Source organism: Mobula hypostoma, chromosome 29, assembly GCF_963921235.1.
Source record: "Mobula hypostoma chromosome 29, sMobHyp1.1, whole genome shotgun sequence".
In the NCBI taxonomy this organism is placed as follows: domain Eukaryota; kingdom Metazoa; phylum Chordata; class Chondrichthyes; order Myliobatiformes; family Myliobatidae; genus Mobula; species Mobula hypostoma.
Window position 1 is genome coordinate 22,943,681 of NC_086125.1, and position 19,021 is coordinate 22,962,701.

The following is a 19,021-nucleotide window of genomic DNA, read 5'->3' on the forward strand; positions in this document are numbered from 1 at the left end:
CACCGTCTAGTATGGGGGTGGGGGAGCTATTGCGCAGGATCAAAATAACTGCAGAAAGTTGTAAACTCAGTCAGCTCCAACTTGAGCAATGGCCTCCATAGTATCCATGACATCTCCCAGGAGTGATGCCTCAAAAAGGTGGCATCCATCATAATGACCCCCAGGTCATGCCTTGTTCTCATTGCTACCATCAGGAAGGAGGTACAAAAGCCTGAAGGCAAACACTCAACGATTCAGAAACAATTCCTCCCCTCTGACATCACTTTCAGAATGGCCATTGAAACATGAACATAATCTCACGACTGTTTTTATTTTTAATTTTGCTCTACTTGTTTAATGTAGCTATTCAATTATTTTGTTAAGTTCCTCCAGTGTGTTTTGTGTGCTTTGCTCAAGATATTCAGCATTTGCATAAACTTGTGTTTACTTGTTCTCACTTGTTCTGTTATTGTGAACCGACACCCCTGAATGACAGATACATTCCTGTGGCTGCTAATTAACAAGTCCACCCTGCTCACACTGATCTATTCACTGGGATAGAGAGTGTTGTATCTACCATGCTCCCAGGTGCCAGACTGATGACTTGGTGTACTGATCCTGACCAGGTATTTTGTCCCCTATTGAATTGATGGTTGGGCCACAACCCCACAATGCCCAACTTCACACAAGAGATTGTGCAGATGCTGAAAATTCAGTCAAACACACTCAAAATGCAGGAGGAACTCAGCATTTATGGAGGGGAATAAGGAGTTGAATCAGGTCTCTTGCCTTTCGACGTTTTCAGGAAGAGAGTTTCATTTCCTTTTCCACTGTGTAGTCAGTGTGATGGTGAGATTATACAGAGTATAAAACCCAGAGCTCACAGTGACAGCTGACACTAGAAAGGGTGAGGTGTGCAGAGAATGGGTCTCGGCAACATGAGCAGCTGCCTGCTTCTTCTGGGTAAGTGTCAATTCTGGAATATTTCTCTTTCTGTCTCTGGTCCACTCTTTTTACTCCCCTCTCCACTCTTCTCCCTCCCTTCCCCTCCCCCTCCCTGCTTCCTTTCCTCCCCTCCCCTCTATTTCCCATTTTCCTAGACTCTCCCTCCCCTCCCCCTTCGTCCACTCTCCATTCTTTCCTCATCATATTCCTGTTGCTTGTCTATTCCTTTGCATTTTCAAGACTACAACAGTACCCCCTTTTTTCAGCAGTTTTTAAAATATTTTTATTGTTTTTTTAAATAAAGAGAGCATAGTATAAAGGAGGTTTGTGCAGTTCATAACAAATGTATCAAACGTACAATTCACACCTATGAAAGAGATGCAGCATAGTACAATCATGCTTTGGTTGCCACCCTGCCCCGGCCCACCCCTCCCAATCCCCAACTCCAAACCATCATTGAATTAGCAAAAAGGGTTAAACAGAACCTTTGTCCCCACAGAGCTGCATTGGTATAGAGAAGGTGTATTTTCCTAATACATAGACTAATGTATGTTTACGAGTCTGGTTCCGTAGAATTTTACCGGGAAATGCTGGAAGTCAGGGATTTATGTGCAGAGGAAAGGAAGAAAGGATGGGACCTTTAGTTTGGCTGGGAGTTCTGAAAATATTCAAGAAAGGGTCCCCACACCTTTTGGAACTTTATGTCCGAGTTGAGAATTGAATAATGGATCTTCTCAAGGTTTGGACTGGACATGATGTCCCTGAGCGACAGCGTGTGGGTGGGCGGGGCAGCATCCCTCCACCGGAGCAAGACTGCGCGCCTGGCTAACAGAGATGCAAAAGACAGTGTGCAACGTTTGGTCGGATTTAGGTGCGTATCCCCCTCTCCGGAGGTGCCGAAAAGAGCAATCAAAGGGTTAGGTTCCACATTGTAATTAAGTATTTGGGATAGAGTTTGGAAAACATCTTTCCAGTATTTTTCCAAGCTAGGGCATGTCCAGTACGTGTGAATAAGGGAAGTCTTGCCCTTTTTGCATTTGTGGCAGCAGGGATTAACATTTGGGTAAATACCAGTTAATTTAGTTTTAGACATATGGGATGACCTTGAACAAGCAGTGGCGGGCTCATAAAGAGGTTAGTTAACTAACTTAAAAACTGAATCCCATACATCGTCTGACAGTGAGAAATTTAAATCTTGCTCCCAGGCAGTTTTAATTTTGTCGGGGGGTGGGGGGCTTGCCTCAGGACCGCTAGCTTGTTGCAAATAGCAGATATTAGACCTTTGTGCAATGGATTCATGCAGAGAAACATATCAACAGCGTTTATGTCGGGTGCCTCAGGGAAGTTTGATAACAAAGGGCTGATAAAAGGTCTAATTTGCAAATTTCTGAAGAAATGAGTGTTGGGTACATTAAACTTTACAGACAGTTACTCAAATGATGCAAAGCAGTTGTCTATAAAAATATCTTTAAAGTGCCCTTTCGTACCAGTCTCGAAATGTTGAAACATGTATAGAAGGTTGGAAGGGATGATTATACAGAATAGGACTTGAAAGAGAGAAGCCACGGAGACCACTATGCTTTCTGAACTGAGCCCATACTCTCAGGGTGTGCCTGAGAACAGGATTAACAATTGGTTTAGGCATAAGAAAAGGGAGTGCGGATCCAAGAAGTGTGAAGATGGAGAAATTCTTAATAGAGTTCAGCTCCATTGCCACCCATTTTGGGCAGTCATATTGGTTGTAAGAATGAGACCAAAAGATGAGACAGCGTATGTTAGCTGCCCAGTAATATAAACAGAAACTGGGCAAAGCCATGCCCCCAACACTTTTAGATTTTTGAAGACAGACTTTATTCAGCTGGGGATGCTTGCCCTTCCATAGGTACGACGATATGACTGAGTCTAGCGAGTCAAAGAAGGCTTTAGGAATGAAAGTTGGTATAGATTGAAAAAGATATAAGAATTTAGGAAGGATGTTCATTTTGACAACATTAATTCGGCCCATCCGGGATATGGACAGGGGTAACCACTGCGCTAGGCTCTGTTTTGTATGATTTAACAAATTAATGAAATTTTCTCCAAAAAGACGCTGATGTATCCTTGTTACTGTGATGCCAATGTAAGCAAATTGGTTATTCACTACCTTAAAAGGGAGGTTATGAAACTCTGATGCTTGCGCTTCTCCATTTATTGGAAAAAGTTTGCTCTTGTGTAAATTAAGTTTGTATCCTGAAAACTGGCTAAATTTGTTAAGGAGTGAGAACATGGGGGGGGGGTGGGGGGGTAAGGAGGTGATCGGGTTTGATATAAAAAGTAAAAATCGTCAGCATAAAGGGAGACTGTGCTTAACTCCCTCCTTCCAAATCTCCGTCAGATCCGCACAAGTGCGGGACGCAATTGCCAGTGGCTCTACGGCCAGAACGAAAAGTACACGGCTTAAAGGGCATAGGTAGGACGATATGACCAAGGCAGGTTCCACGTTTGAGGTTGAAAGGTTGGGATTGCTGAGACTTGGTCAAAACAGAGGTGGTGGGACGCGAATATAACAGTTTAATCCACGTGATAAAACATGGTCCAAAATCAAATTTTTCTAAAACAGCAAAGAGGTACTCCCATTCCACACGGTCGAACACTTTCTCTGCGTTTAAGGAGATGACACATTCAGGGATCCCAAATGAAGGTGTATAAAATATTCAAGAAGTGGCGTATGTTAAAAAAGGGGAGGCGATTTTTGACAAAACCGGTTTGGTCTTCGGAAATAATTGAGGGTAAGATGTTCTCCAGTCTACCGGCCAAAACTTTTAGCTAAGATTTTGACATTGATATCTAACAGAGAGATTGGCCTCTATGAGGAGCACTCTGTTGGATCTTTGCCTCTCCTCGCTAGAAGAATGATGCATTCCCTCATTAAATGATGCTGGCAGTTTACCTTGTTTAAACGAATCAGATAGAACCAAGGTTAGTTGAGGTCAGAGCAGTGACGAAAATGATTTAAAGAATTCTACAGGGAACCCGTCCGGTCCTGGAGATTTACCAGTCTGCTGTAACGAGGTGGCTGAGGATATTTCCTCGAATGATATTGGCTCATTCAGTCTCATTTTGAGATCAGGAGAAAGTGTGGGGATATTTAAGCTGTTTAAAAAATTCTCGACTGAAACATTATCATTTGGGGATTCAGAAGTGTAAAGTTGGGAGTAAAAATTCCTGAATGTGTTGCTGATTTCAGAATGATTCGAGGTTTTTGTGATGTGTTGTTTGGCTTTGAGGCCCCTTAATTGGTTGGCTAAAAATTTACCAGATTGGTCACCATGCATATAGAACTGGCTCTTGCTCTTCAAAAGTGGGCGTTCAATTGGGTGAGTGGAAATAAGATCAAATTTAGTTTGAAGTTTCACTCGCTTTTTGTACAGCTCCAGATTTTTAATTTGAGCATATTGTTGCTCTATTTCCTTAATTTGATTGGCCAGATCTAATCGTTCTTTATGGGTCTTTCTTTTCATGTTCGCAGTGTAGGAAATTATTTGACCCCTGAGGTATGCTTTCAAAGGGTCCCAAACAAGCAGGCCTGAGGTTTCAGGTGACGTATTGGTATTAAGAAAAAAGATTATCTGGTCCTCCATAAATTTTACAAAATCATTATCTGACAGTAAGGTCGAATTAAAATGCCAATGCTTATTTATTTGAGGAAGGCCAGGAAGAATTATAGACAGGACAACAGGAGCATGGTCTGATATCACTATACTCAGATAAGCTCAGGAATGGACAGATGGAATCAGCTGGTTATCAATTAGAAAATTAGTCAATTCTAGAAAAGGTATGATGGACGTGTGAGAAGAAAGAATAATCTCTCTTATTTGGGTGGAGAAAGCACCATACATCAGAGATGCCATAGCTGGAGAGGAAGGACTGAATTAATGAGGCAGATTTGCTTAGTACTCGGGGATAGGAGACGATCAATCCAACACTGGATCTAACCAACAGTTGAAGTCTCCACCTACTATAAGAGAGTATGAACTCAGATCAGGCTGCGCAGAAAAAAAATGTTCAAAGAAGTCCACGTCATCTGAGTTAGGAGCATATATGTTAGCCATCACTACCAATATATTATATAATCTCCCCGAGACAATGACAAAATGGTCATTTGTATCTGATATTGTGTTGTGGAGCTCAAAGGGAATGTTTTGATTTATGAGAATTGAGACACTCCTCTCCCCCCCCCCGGCTTTAGCCTGAAAAATGGAGTGGAAGTACTGCCCCGCCCATCGTGACATAAGACGGGAATTGTCAGCACTGAGAATGTGTGATTCTTGTCGAAATGCAATTGCTGTATTAATCTGTTTGAGATGTGAGAACACCTTCCTTCTTTCAACAGGGTGATTCAGCCCCCTGACATTCCAGTTTACAAAATTTAACGGTCTAACCATTGTCCTTTAAAAGAGATACAGGTTGATAGGCATAAGCGGTGTCAAGATTTCAGGTATCAGCTCTGAGGCAAAGAGAAACAGGGCAGAAATAAATCCAGTATAACAAGGACTTCTAAGGATTCTTAAAATAGTACCGGCATTGGAGTACCCCCCCTCCCCAACCCACAACAAGACAGCTGTCAGAGAGCACAGCAGCAAGTTCTTAAGAACAATAACAATCCAACAGTACAATTTCCTGTCACCCGTAGCGTCATCTTCAACTCCGTTATTGATATTTAAAGGAAACAGTAAGAATTCAACACTCCTAAACTGATATTGTGCTTAGTGAGAGACAGAACAATTCCCCCAAAGTTTATTAAACATGGCTCTGAAAAATGAACCATAGAACAGAAATATAAACTGATATTTGAAGAAAAAAATAAAAAATAAACAGACTTTACCCAGTGCTCTTCCCACAAAAGGTTGTAGAGTTCACTGAGTTGAAGGTAAAAGGAAATATTCTCTCAGGAGAACAGTCTGAGTGATTATTGTTCCACCTATCGTGGTAGTCAGTAGCTAACCCGGCCAAGTCAGACCAGACCTCGCTGTCCAAGCACTGCTAATGTTACCTGGCAGAGGGTATCGGAGAAAAGTATTTTATGAATAATTTGGTGCAGTGGGGAGGCTGTCGATGCATTTGAGACAAATGTAGGTCCCCTACAGACAGAAACAGGTGAATTGATTATGGGGAACAAGGACATGGCAGATCAATTGAATAATTACTTTGGTTCTGTCTTCATTAAGGAAGACATAAATAATCTTCCAGAAATAGTAGGGGACAGAGGGTCCAGTGAGATGGAGGAACTGAGCGAAATACATGTTAGCAGGGAAGTGGTGTTAGGTAAATTGAAGGGATTAAAGGCAGATAAATCCCCAGGGCCAGATGGTCTGCATCCCAGAGTGCTTAAGGAAGTAGCCCAAGAAATAGTGGATGCATTAGTGATAATTTTTCAAAACTCGTTAGATTTTGGACTAGTTCCTGAGGATTGGAGGGTGGCTAATGTAACCCCACTTTTTAAAAAAGGAGGGAGAGAGAAACCAGGGAATTATAGACCGGTTAGCCTAACGTCAGTGGTGGGGAAACTGCTGGAGTCAGTTATCAAAGATGTGATAACAGCACATTTGGAAAGCGGTGAAATCATCGGACAACGTCAGCATGGATTTGTGAAAGGAAAATCATGTCTGACGAATCTCATAGAATTTTTTGAGGATGTAACTAGTAGAGTGGATAGGGGAGAACCAGTGGATGTGGTATATTTGGATTTTCAAAAGGCTTTTGACAAGGTCCCATACAGGAGATTAGTGTGCAAACTTAAAGCACACAGTATTGGGGGTAAGGTATTGATGTGGATAGAGAATTGGTTAGCAGACAGGAAGCAAAGAGTGGGAATAAACGGGACCTTTTCAGAATGGCAGGCAGTGACTAGTGGGGTACCGCAAGGCTCAGTGCTGGGACCCCAGTTGTTTACAATATATATTAATGACTTGGATGAGGGAATTAAATGCAGCATCTCCAAGTTTGCGGATGACACGAAGCTGGGCGGCAGTGTTAGCTGTGAGGAGGATGCTAAGAGGATGCAGGGTGACTTGGATAGGTTGGGTGAGTGGGCAAATTCATGGCAGATGCAATTTAATGTGGATAAATGTGAAGTTATCCACTTTAGTGGCAAAAATAGGAAAACAGATTATTATCTGAATGGTGGCCGATTAGGAAAAGGGGAGGTGCAACGAGACCTGGGTGTCATTATACACCAGTCATTGAAAGTGGGCATGCAGGTACAGCAGGCGGTGAAAAAGGCAAATGGTATGCTGGCATTTATAGCGAGAGGATTCGGGTACAAGAGCAGGGAGGTACTACTGCAATTGTACAAGGCCTTGGTGAGACCACACCTGGAGTATTGTGTGCAGTTTTGGTCCCCTAATCTGAGGAAAGACGTCCTTGCCATAGAGGGAGTACAAAGAAGGTTCACCAGATTGATTCCTGGGATGGCAGGACTTTCATATGAAGAAAGACTGGATGAACTAGGCTTGTACTCGTTGGAATTTAGAAGATTGAGGGGGGATCTGATTGAAACGTATAAAATCCTAAAGGGATTGGAGAGGCTAGATGCAGGAAGATTGTTCCCGATGTTGGGGAAGTCCAGAACGAGGGGTCACAGTTTGAGGATGAAGGGGAAGCCTTTTAGGACTGAGATTAGGAAAAACTTCTTCACACAGAGAGTGGTGAATCTGTGGAATTCTCTGCCACAGGAAACAGTTGAGGCCAGTTCATTGGCTATATTTAAGAGGGAGTTAGATATGGCCCTTGTGGCTACGGGGATCAGGGGGTATGGAGGGAAGGCTGGTGCAGGGTTCTGAGTTGGATGATCAGCCATGATCATAGTAAATGATGATGCAGGCTCGAAGGGCCGAATGGCCTACTCCTGCACCTATTTTCTATGTTTTCTATGTTTTTCCGTGCTTCGTCTACCGAGCATAGCCAGTTCTTGTCACTGCTGGGAAGTGTGATACAGAGCCATGCAGTGTATAGTAGGGAAGGCCTAAGTCCTGGGTTGTATAGTTCCATCATTACTTCTCTGTACTGGGCTCACAGGCTCAAAACTTCGGGAGAGTAGCCCTCCACAACCCGAATCTGCTGGCCGCGATATTCTAGCTTCCCTCTCCGCCAGGCCTCTCTAACCAGGAGATCTTCAATCTGGTAGCGGTGCAAGCGAAGAATGACCAGGCGTGATCTCTGTCCTGGGGGCTGGTTTAGCTGCTAGTGAACGGTGGGCTCTATCAATCTCCGGTGGGGATGGGAGCATCTCCTTCCCAAAGATCTCACAAAGCAGACTGGAAAAAAATTCAGTAGGACGTCCGCCTTCAGTAGATTCTGCCGTCTGCTCCGGCCATCCCAGTCAGTAACTTTAGCTTGATATTGTTTTCACGTAAGCTGGAGCAGATGTTTTCCAGCTCACTGACGTGCTGGCTCAGGTCGTACGTAGCGAGCTCGAAAGAGGGTAGGCGTTGCCTGTGGTCCTCCACTTTGCATTGGATTTGGTCAAGTTTCATTTCCAGCAGGCTGAAAGAAGATTTAAATTCGGCCGCTAATGCCTCAGGGTGTTGGTCCAGTAGCGTGGAGATAAGCCTCTACTGTCAAGCCAGCTGCCGAATCGTCTTTTCTCCTGCGTTTAGTACTCTTTGAGGTCATTGTGAAGTGAGCACAGTCGCAGGCAGGGGGAAGAACAAAAAGTCCAACAGTTTGGTATGAGCAAAGGAGGAAGAAGGAGTGTGGAGATAAAAAGCAGGACAGAGCGCCCGTCATGCCGCTGCTAACCAGAAGTCCAAACTTTAATTTAAATGCTTCTTCAGCAGTTTTGATGGAAAGGTTGGGATTGGGGCGGAGAGACTGGAGGCCAGTACACTCAAAGGGCACGAGGTTCAAATTTTACTTATTTATTTATGTATTTATTATTATTTGTTTTGTTTTGGATTTGCACAGTTTGTCTTCTTCCGCACATTGGTTGTTTGTCCATCTTTGTGTGTAGCATTCATTGATTATATTGTGCTTCTTTGCATCTGCTGTGAATGCCCACAAGAAAATTAATCTCCGGGTAGTATATGGTAGCATCTACGTACTTTGGTACAGTAAGATATTTACTCTGAACTTTGAAGAGCAGAGCAAGGTGTCCAGGAAGAGGAGGGTGGTTGAAGACATGAGACGGGGTCATTGATGTGCGATGGGGAATTCTCACTACACTCGTGTAAAGGTAACTTCTTTCCACGGAGGGTAGTGAGCACCTGGAGTGAGCTATCAGAGAAAGTGGTCAAGATGAGCACAATTGCAACATTAAAGAGGTATTTTCATAGGTACATGGGGGGAGGTGTGGAAGGGCTTGGAGGGTTAGGGGCCAGATGCAGGCAACTGGAACTAGCAGGGAGGATGCTGTATTCAGCATGGACCAGTTGGGCTGAAGGGCCTGTTTCCATGCTATAAACATAAAGGTTTATCACAAGATCGCAAGGTCACAAGACAAAGGAGCAGAAGTAGGCCATTCGGCCCATCAAGTCTGCTCCACAGCTCTCCCATGAGCTAAACTATTCACCCATCTCGTTCCAATTTCCGGCTTTTTCCCCATATCCCTTGATACCCTGACTAATTAGATACCTGTCAATCTCCTCCTTAAACTCCCTCAATGATCGGGCCTCCACAGCCATATGTGGCAACGAATTCCACAAATCCACGACCCTCTGGCTAAAAAAATTTCTCCTCATCTCTGTTTTAACTGGGTACCCTCTAATTCTAAGACTATGGCCTCTTGTCCTGGACTCACCCACCAAGGGAAACAACCTTTCCACATCTACTCTGTCCAACCCTTTCAACATTCGAAACGTTTCTATGAGATCCCCTCTCATTCTTCTATACTCTAATGAATACAATCCAAGAGCCGACAAACGCTCCTCATATGTTAGCCCCTGCATTCCAGGAATCATCCTCGTAAATCTTCTCTGAACTCTCTCCAACATCAGTGTATCCTTTCTGAGATAGGGGACCCAAAACTGCACACAGTATTCCAAATGAGGTCACACTAATGCCCCATAGAGCCTCATCAACACCTCCTTACTCTTATACACTATTCCTCTTGAAATGAATGCCAACATAGCATTCGCTTTCCTTACCGCCAATCCAACTTGGTGGTTAACCTTTAGGGTATCCTGCACGAGGACCCCCAAGTCCCTTTGCCCTTCCGATTTTTGAATTTTCTCCCCATCTAAATAATAATCTGCCTGATTATTTCTTCTTCCGAAATGTACAACCGTACATTTATAAGGTTACATTTATAACCTTAAGATTGCTGGGGTCTTGACAGAGACGTTTTTATCCTTTTTAGCTACAGGTGAGTTCGCAGAACACTGGAGAATAGTTGGGAGTTTGTCTTCTTTTCCACATTGGTTGTTTGTCAGTCTCTGTTCAAAGGTCAAAATAAATTGCTTGTCACCAAATACTACCCTGAGATTCATTTACTTGCAAGCATTCACAGTAGGACAAAGAAGTATAATAGAATCAATGAAAAACGCACACCAAGACTAACAAACAACCAATGTGCAACAGAAGACAAACTATGAAATACAAAAAGTAAATAATTAAATGGATAAATAACAATAAATGTGTGTAGTTTTTCATTGACTCCATTGTCGTTCTCTGTTCTGAAAATGCTTGAAGAATATGAATCTCAAGGTAGTATATGGTGACATGTACGTACTTTGATACTAAATTTATTTTGAACTTCAGTGTTGTTCTGCTATTTCAGAAGGGCAATGAGGCAAATCATGAAATTCCAGGCTGGTGAACCTTACATAAGTGGTAGGGAAACCACTGGAGAAAATGTTGAGGGACAGAGCAATTCACAACTGGAAAAGCATTGACATTGGGAAGAGCCAGCATGGATTTGTGAGGGAAGTCTTACAGACTTGCTTGAGATTTCCAGGAGATCATGAAGATGACTGTTAAGGGTAAGGCTATAGATCTTATAGACATGGAGTTTAGAAAGGTTTTGACAAGGTCTCTCATGGTCGGCTGATCCAGAAGATTAAGGCACATTGAATCGATGAAGAGCTGATACATAGGAACATAAGAACATTAGAAATAGGAGCAGGAGTAGGCCATCTGGCCTGTCGAGCCTGCTCCACCATTCAATAAGGTCATGGCTGATCTGACCATGGACTCATCTCCACCTACCTGCCTTTTCTCCATAACCCTTAATTTCACTACTGTGCAAGAATCTATCAAACCTTGTATTAAATATATTTACTGAGGTAGTCTCCGCTGCTTCATTGGGCAGAGAATTCCACAGATTCACCACCCTCTGGGAAAAGCAGTTCCTCCTCATTTCCATCCTAAATCTACTTCCCTGAATCTTAAGGCTACGTCCCCTAGTTCTAGTCCCACCTGTCAGTGGAAACAACTCTCCTTCCTCTGTCTTATCTATCCATTTCATAATTTTACATGTTTCTATAAGATCTCCTCTCATTCTTCTGAATTCCAGCGAGTACAGACCCAGGCGATTTGATTGGATTCAAAGTTGACTTGATCATAGAAGACAGTAAGTAGTGGTAGAGGGGTGTTATTCTGACTGGAGGTCTGTAGCCAGTGGTATTCCACAGGGATCAAAGCTAAGACCTCAGTTTTTCATGATATATAGAAATAACTTTAATGAAAACACAGACTGGTCAGTGATCAGTGGTGTGACTCAGGGATCTGTTCTGGGACCCTTACTCTTCATGATTTTTATCAATGACCTGGATGAGGAAGTGGAAGATTGGGTTAGTACATTTGCTGATGGCACAAAGGTTGGAGGTGTTGTTGATAGTGTGGAGGGCTGTCAGAGGTTACAGCGGGACATTGATAGGATGCAAAACTGGGCTGAGAAGTGGCAGATGGAGTTCAACCCAGTTAAGTATGAAGTGGTTCATTTTGGTAGGTCAAATATGATGGCAGAATATAGCATTAATTGTAAGACTCTTGGCAGTGTGGAGTACCAGACGGATCTTGGGGTCCGAGTGCATTGGACGCTCAAAGCAGCTGTGCAGGTTGACTCTGTGTTTAAGAAGGTGTACGGTGCATTGGCCTTCGTTAATCATGGAATTGAATTTAGGAGCCGAGAGGTAATGTTGCAGCTATATAGGACCCTGGTCAGACCCCACTTGGAGTACTGTGCTCAGTTCTGGTCGCCACACTACAGGAACGCAAGGAGTGGCGCCTCACACAGGCTTCCAATCTGCGCCTTATAAGGCATGAAAGTGCCCGACACTGGCCTCATAGTCTGAGTCGACGTTCCCCCCACTACAGGAAGGATGTGGAAGCCATAGAAAGGGTGCAGAGGAGATTTACAAGGATGTTGCCTGGATTGGGGAGCATGCCTTATGAAAACAGGTTGAGTGAACTCGGCCTTTTCTCCTTGGAGCGACGGAGGATGAGAGGTCACCTGATAGAGGTGTATAAGATGATGAGAGGCATTGATCGTGTGAATAGTCAGAGGCTTTTCCCAGGGCTGAAATGGTTGCCACAAGAGGACACAGGTTTAAGGTGCTGGGGAGTAGGTACAGAGGAGATGTCAGGGGTAAGTATTTTACTGAGAGAGTGGTGAGTGCATGGAATGGGCTGCCGGCAATAGTGGTGGAGGCGGTTATGATAGGGTCTTTTAAGAGACTTTAGGATGGGTACATGGAGCTTAGAAAAATAGAGGGCTATGGGTAAGCCTAGTAATTTCTAAGGTAGGAACATGTTCGGCACAATTTTGTAGGCCGAAGTGCCTGTATTGCGCTGTAGGTTTTCTATGTTTCTATGAAAATGTGGAGGGGTGGGTTAGTAAGTTCGCAGATCATTTTAAAAAATATTGGTGGTGTTATGTATAGTATAAAAGATTGCCAAAGGATACAGCAGAATATAAATCAAAGTTCAAAGTTCAAATCCAAACTAAATTTATTTTCAATGTACATATATGTTACCGTAAACAACCCTGCAACTTATGTTCTTTATGTTCTTCTATAAGGTCTCCCCTCATTTTTCTGAATTCCAGCAAGTACAGTCCCAGGCGACTCAATCTCTCCTCATAGTCTAACCCCCTCATCTCTGGAATCAACCTGGTGAACCTCCTCTGCACCACCTACAAAGCCAGTATATCCGTCCTCAAGAAAAGGAGACCAGAACAGCATAGAGTGCTCCAGATGCGACCTCACCAGTACCCTGTACAGTTGCAGCATAACCTCCTTGCTCTTAAATTCAATCCCTCTCGCAATGAAGGCCAACGTCCCATTTGTCTTCTTGATAGCCTGCTGCACCTGCAAACCAGTCTTTTGTGATTCATGCACAAGCACTCCCAAGTCCCTCTACACAGCAGCGTGCTGCAATTTTTTTTACCATTTATATGATAATCTGCTCTTTCATTTTCCCTTCCAAAGTAGATGATCTTGCATTGACCAACATTTACTCCATCTGCCAGACTCTTGCCCACTCACTTAATTGAATTGAAATGACTTTATTTCTTACATCCTTCACATACATGAGGAGTAAAAATCTTCACATTACATCTCCATCAAAATGTACGATCTCTAAATGTCTGAATAACTTATCTATAACTCTCTGCAGACTCGCCATATCTTCTACACGGTTTGATTTACCACTCAATTTAGTATTATCAGCAAACTTAGATACACCACACTCGGCCCCCTCTTCCAGATTGTTAATGTCTATCGTGAACAGTTGTGGGCCCAGTACTGACCCCTGCAGCACCCCTGCGCATTAGTTCAGTTTAATTACTAGTTTAATTAGTTTAGCAGAATACCGAAGAGCCTTGTTACATATCCGTAATGGGTTAAAGAACCAGCAGAAATGGAAAAACACCTGGAGTCTGGTATTGCTGTTATCTAAAGCTACCTTATTACGTAAAGTTAAAGTTACCTAAAGTTACCCAAAGCTACCTATGCAATACAATAATATAAAAATCAGATAAATCAAACAGGTTAGCAAAGTTCATGCATATATAAGTGTGGAAATATATAAAACCCAAGCTTCTTCAAGCTTAGGATGTAAATGGATACAGTCTTACGATAATGGGTAAATGAAGTCAGTTCAGTTCGTGTTATTGATTTGAGTAGTGTTGGAGAGATTCACAGTCCAAATTATCTGTGGCCTTTGCACATTTTAGTGCATTATGAGCTGCAGGTCTGTTAGTGGGCTCTTCAAACCCTGGTACCTTTGTCCCGGGACTGGCTCCTCCACAGCTTGAGACAGGCTGGACTCTCATATCCGTGTCTCTCTGAAGGAATTCCATCCCAGACCTCAGCCTCTGGTCTGCCCCCTCACATCTGTTTGATTGGATGTGGTAGAGGTAGCTTTACTCTGAATATAACTCATGTTGTCTCTGCCCATGATATATTTATGGGACAATGTGAAGGGAGCTTCGTTCTGTACTTACCCCATGATGTCCCTGCCTTAGGTGTGCTTGTGGTACATTGCAGAGGGAGATTTACCATGTATTTAACCCATGATATCCCTGCTCAGAATATGTTTGATGGGATGGCACAGAGGGAGTGTTACTCTGTATTTAACCCATGCCATCACTGCTCTGGAAGTATTTGATGGGGTAGTGTTGAGCAGGGGTTCCAGACCCTTTTTTATGCCATGGAGCCTGACCTTTTCCCGAGGGGTCCATGGACCCCAGGTTGTGAACACCTGATATAGAGGGAGATTTATATTGTGTTTAACCCTCTCCTGCCCTGTCTCTCTACATTTACTTTGTGACACTGAGTGGATGATCAAATCCCTGCCCTCATTTAGTTGCAGTTTCTGAGCATATCCATTTGATCCTTGATCTGAATAAATGTCGGGAATGAGTATTATTCCAACTCTAACAATTGCTGGGTGAGTGGAATATGTTGTTGGGGTGGTGGTTCAAAGTTCAAAGTACATTTATTACCAAAGTACGTGCACATTATAGAACCTTGAGATTATCTCCCAACAGGACAAAAAAACCCCAAAACAAATCACATATATATAAATAAATAAAAGGACAACTGCCTAACACCCAACGTGCAGAGAATACAAAACCACATCATGCCCATAGAAGATAAAAGAGTAAAATCACCCATAAAAAGAAAACAATGTGCAATGAAAAGCAAACATCATGCAGACAGTAACCACAAATAGTGTTTCTGAACTGAAGTCCGTAAAGCGAGTCCCAGAGTCCAGCACAGAGCCAAGGAAACGTTGTGGGGCAGCGATCAGTACCAGCTCATACTTCGTCCCAAGCCTCGACACCCTGACCTTTTCAATCTGGCCCAGTACTTAACTCTCCATCCGAACACCGCGTACTGCCACATGGATACGCTGACTTTGCCGTCTCGATTCAGCCTGCAGACCTCCGTCTGCACATCGTATTCAGTCGTGTTGATACCGTCTGGTGCCTGGACCCTGTGGCTTCGATTCCCTATTCCCGACCTTTCACACTCTACCACTGTCTTGTTGATGGGTCCGCCACCTCACCTCTCCTCAGTTCTGCCACATCAAATTGCCACCAAATCCAAAGGGAAGTTACAGACAATTACTTGTGATGATTGTTTTCCAGAACAAGTGTGGTTAACAATATTTAGTTGCTATCCTTGTTTCGTTAACCCCAGACAGAGGTCACTGAGGTTCACCAGCACCATCTTAAACTGGAAGATACACTAAGATACACTCAGGAACACACATGGGTGAAAGAAAAGTGGATGGTTATGTGGAAGGGAGGAGTTAGATAGTCCTTAGAATAAATTAAAATGTCGGCACAACATCTTGGGCCGAAGGGCCTGTATTGTGCTATACAGTTCTTTATTTATGTCTAGCAATTCCTCGGTTGAGTTATCTTAGCATAAAAAGATTTTAAACTGTAAGGAGGAACTCAGAAACTCGGACGGCATCGTTGGAGGAAAGTAAACAGTCGAAGTTTCAAGCCAAGACTCTTCATCAGGACTGTCTTGGCCCAAAATGTTGAGTGTTTGCTTCCTTCCATAGATGTGCCTGACTTGTTGAGTTCGTCCAGCATCTTGTGCGTGTTGCTCAATATTTCCAGCATCTCTTTTGTTTAATCTTTGAAGAGTTGAGCCAAGAACGTAAGAATTGGTGTTTGCAGTTTTCCTGATGATGAATTTGTTTCCTCCAACATCCCAAAATCGTGCAGGTTGGAGGCTAATTGGCCGTTGTAATTTGCCCTGACTGTAGGTGTGTGGTAGGACAGAGTATGGGTGATTGGCCAATAGTTGGGATTGCTCTGAGAGCCAGCAGAGACTCCTTCAACCCTGTGCAAAAATAAGAGCTTTAAAGCTGCTGATCCTAGATATCTTCCCCACCCTTGTGAAACTCTCGGTCTGTCAGTAAACATTATTCATCGGCACATAGATAACAAACCACTTCTTCAAGTGAGGTTACTTGTAAAGGGGAACTACATATTTTTAAACTGAATATACTGTAATTATCTTATTTCATATTTTGAATGCAAACATTCAAGCAAATTGTGTCCATGTGCCCTCACTGATCTCCACCTCCTGTTAGACATTGGAGTATGAGATAGTACGAAGCAGACAACATGGCCTTGGAATTACTCTGTGGGATATTGGGACTGATGGATTCCTCCTCAGCACTTGCGAGCACATCAGAAAGAAGCTGGTGTACAGTTTTACTAAAGTTACTGGCAAATTAGTTTACATTTACATTTCGTATTGATCAATGCTTTATCACCTCACTGACCCAACTCACTGCCTGTAATTCACCACTAAATGTCTCCAGCAGGAAGTGGAGATCAGGCATTGCCACAAGAATGGTTTCCATGGGATACAAGGAACCGCAATTTGGCGCTGCAGGGATTAAATTGGGCTCTGATGGAATTTGGAAGGAAAGTCTGGGATTTCTTTTCACCTGGAGAGTCAAGGGCAAAGAGACATAGTTACAAGAGATTCTGTCCAGCAATCCCGAGCAAATTCAGAACCTGGATTCCACCGCTGTCAAAGCTGGTCCTAATGACCCCGGACACCTTCAAACTGCTAATTGCACAACCTCTCTTTCCGACTCCAGCCTGGACCTGAACTGACAGCACAACCAGGCTGAGACTTTACACGCTGCCGCTAGGACCCCAGTCTCTCATCTTCCCCTTCACCACCAACCACCACCTCTCCCCAACCCCGTGTCTCCTGGGTCCACGGAGCCTCCCTCTTCTTCCCTCTTCCATCAGAAAGCCTACTTTCTCCTTATTGCTAGAGACATTTAGTGGTGTCTTACAGGCAATGAGTTGGAACAGTGAGGTGATAACTGAACACCCCAACCCTCCTCCCTCCTCAGGTACTACCAAACTTCTTCCCTTCTCTGATCACAGTTCTCATCCATACCGGATATTCTTAATTCTCTCTGACCTTCCCCTCTCTGAGGTGGAACATCCTGCCCTCAGTAAGAGCCTCACCTTTGTGCCCCTGCACCCGCCATGCCCACAGTGAAGCCGAGCTGTTCTTCCATTGTCGCCATCACTGTCCCTACTTCTTTGGCAAGAACTCTTCAGCCTGCACCGATGACCCCTTCTCCTGTCTTCAACCCTCCTTCTCTTCCTGGACACTCTGCTCTGGGTCTTTTTATCTCTAACTGCCAATGGGACATAAACCATAACGACTTCAACACTCATCTCTACAATTCTAACCTCAGTCCCTCTGAACGTGTAGCTCTTCACTCTCTCCGCACTGAATCCCACCTCACCATCAAGCCCGCAGGTAAGTGGGGTGTTGTAGTAGTCTGGCAGATTGACCTCTACCTTGCTGAGGCCAGACAGCAACTCTCAGACACCTCCTCTTACTTGCCCGTTGAACAGCACCCCACTAAGGAGCACCAGGCCATTGTCTCGTGTGCCATTGCTGACCTTATCGACTCTCAGGATCTCTGACCCACTGCCACCAACCTGAGAGTTTCCTTACCCCACTCCTCCCGTTTCTACCTCCTTCCCAAAGTCCATAAACCTGACTGTCCAGGTAGCCCCATTGTTTCTGCCTGTTCCTGTCCCACTGAACTTGGGGCTGCATACCTCAACTTTGTTTTGAGCCCCTGGTTCAGTCCCTTCCAACTTACGTCCATGACACTTCACACACTCTTGATCTTTTCAATGACTTTAAGTTCCCCGACCCTGATAGTCTCATTTTCACCATGAGTGTCCATTCCCAATACATCTCCATCACCCTTCAGGAGGACCTTAAAGCTCTCTGCTTCTTTCTGGACAACAGACCCAAACATTTCCCTTCCCACCACTCTCCTCTGTCTTCCAGAACTGGTTTTTGGCCTCAATAATTTATCTTTTGGTTAATTCTACGTCCCTCAAACTAAAGATGTAGCCATGGGCGCTCGCAGGTGACCCAGAAATGCCAGCCTTTTGATCGGCTACGTGGAACAGTCCATGTTCCAAGCCTACACTAACATTACTCTCCAAATGCTTCCTACACTACATTGACGACTGCGTTGGTGCTGTATCCTGCACCCATTCTCAGGCTGAGGCTTTTCGTTTCAGAACAACTGAGATGTCCTCCTTCTTCAGAGAAAGGGACTTCCCTTCCTTCACCATTTATGCCCGCACCCTCATCTCTTTCATTTTGCACACATCTGCCCTCACCCCATCCTCCTTCTGCTACACCAGGGATAGGGTTCCTCACCTACCACCTCACGAGCCTCCACTTCCAGCACATAATTCTCCGTAGCTTCTGCCATCTCCAATGGGATCCCACCACGAAGCACATCTTCCCCCCCCCCCACGTTTCCTCTTTCCACAGGGATTACTCCCTACTTGACTCCCTTGTCCACTCATCCCCCTCCAATGATCTCCGCCCCTGGTACTTATCCTTGTAAGTAGAACAAGTGTCACACCTTCCCCTACACCTCCTCTCTCGCTATTATTCAGAGCCACAAACAGTCTTTCCAGGTGAGGTGATACTTCTCCTGTGAGTCTGCTGGGGCCATGTGCTCCCAGTGTGGCCTACTGTATATTGATGATACCCGACGTAGACTGGGAGAAGGCCTCACCGAGCACCTTTGATCCATTTGCCACAAAATGGGATCTTCCAGTGGCCACCCAGTTCAATTCTGGATCGCA

The 19,021-nt window shown here is 44.1% G+C and overlaps 1 protein-coding gene across 4 annotated transcripts in view; it reads left to right on the forward strand.

Moving 5' to 3' along the window:
* The first annotated feature begins 845 nt into the window (after positions 1-845).
* The window catches only part of LOC134339243 (adhesion G protein-coupled receptor E2-like), a 92,031-nt gene continuing 73,855 nt past the window's right edge, over positions 846-19,021 (forward strand). For 3 of the 4 annotated variants that reach the window (XR_010016367.1, XM_063035587.1, XM_063035589.1), the window contains exon 1: positions 846-942. Coding sequence is in view for 3 of the 4 variants with exons in the window: in XM_063035587.1 (XP_062891657.1) it covers positions 903-942 (40 nt within the window). In the remaining variant the exon portion in view is untranslated. Of the gene's footprint in view, positions 943-10,804; positions 10,881-19,021 lie in introns of those variants that run through there. The other variant, XM_063035588.1, reaches the window with a different exon arrangement.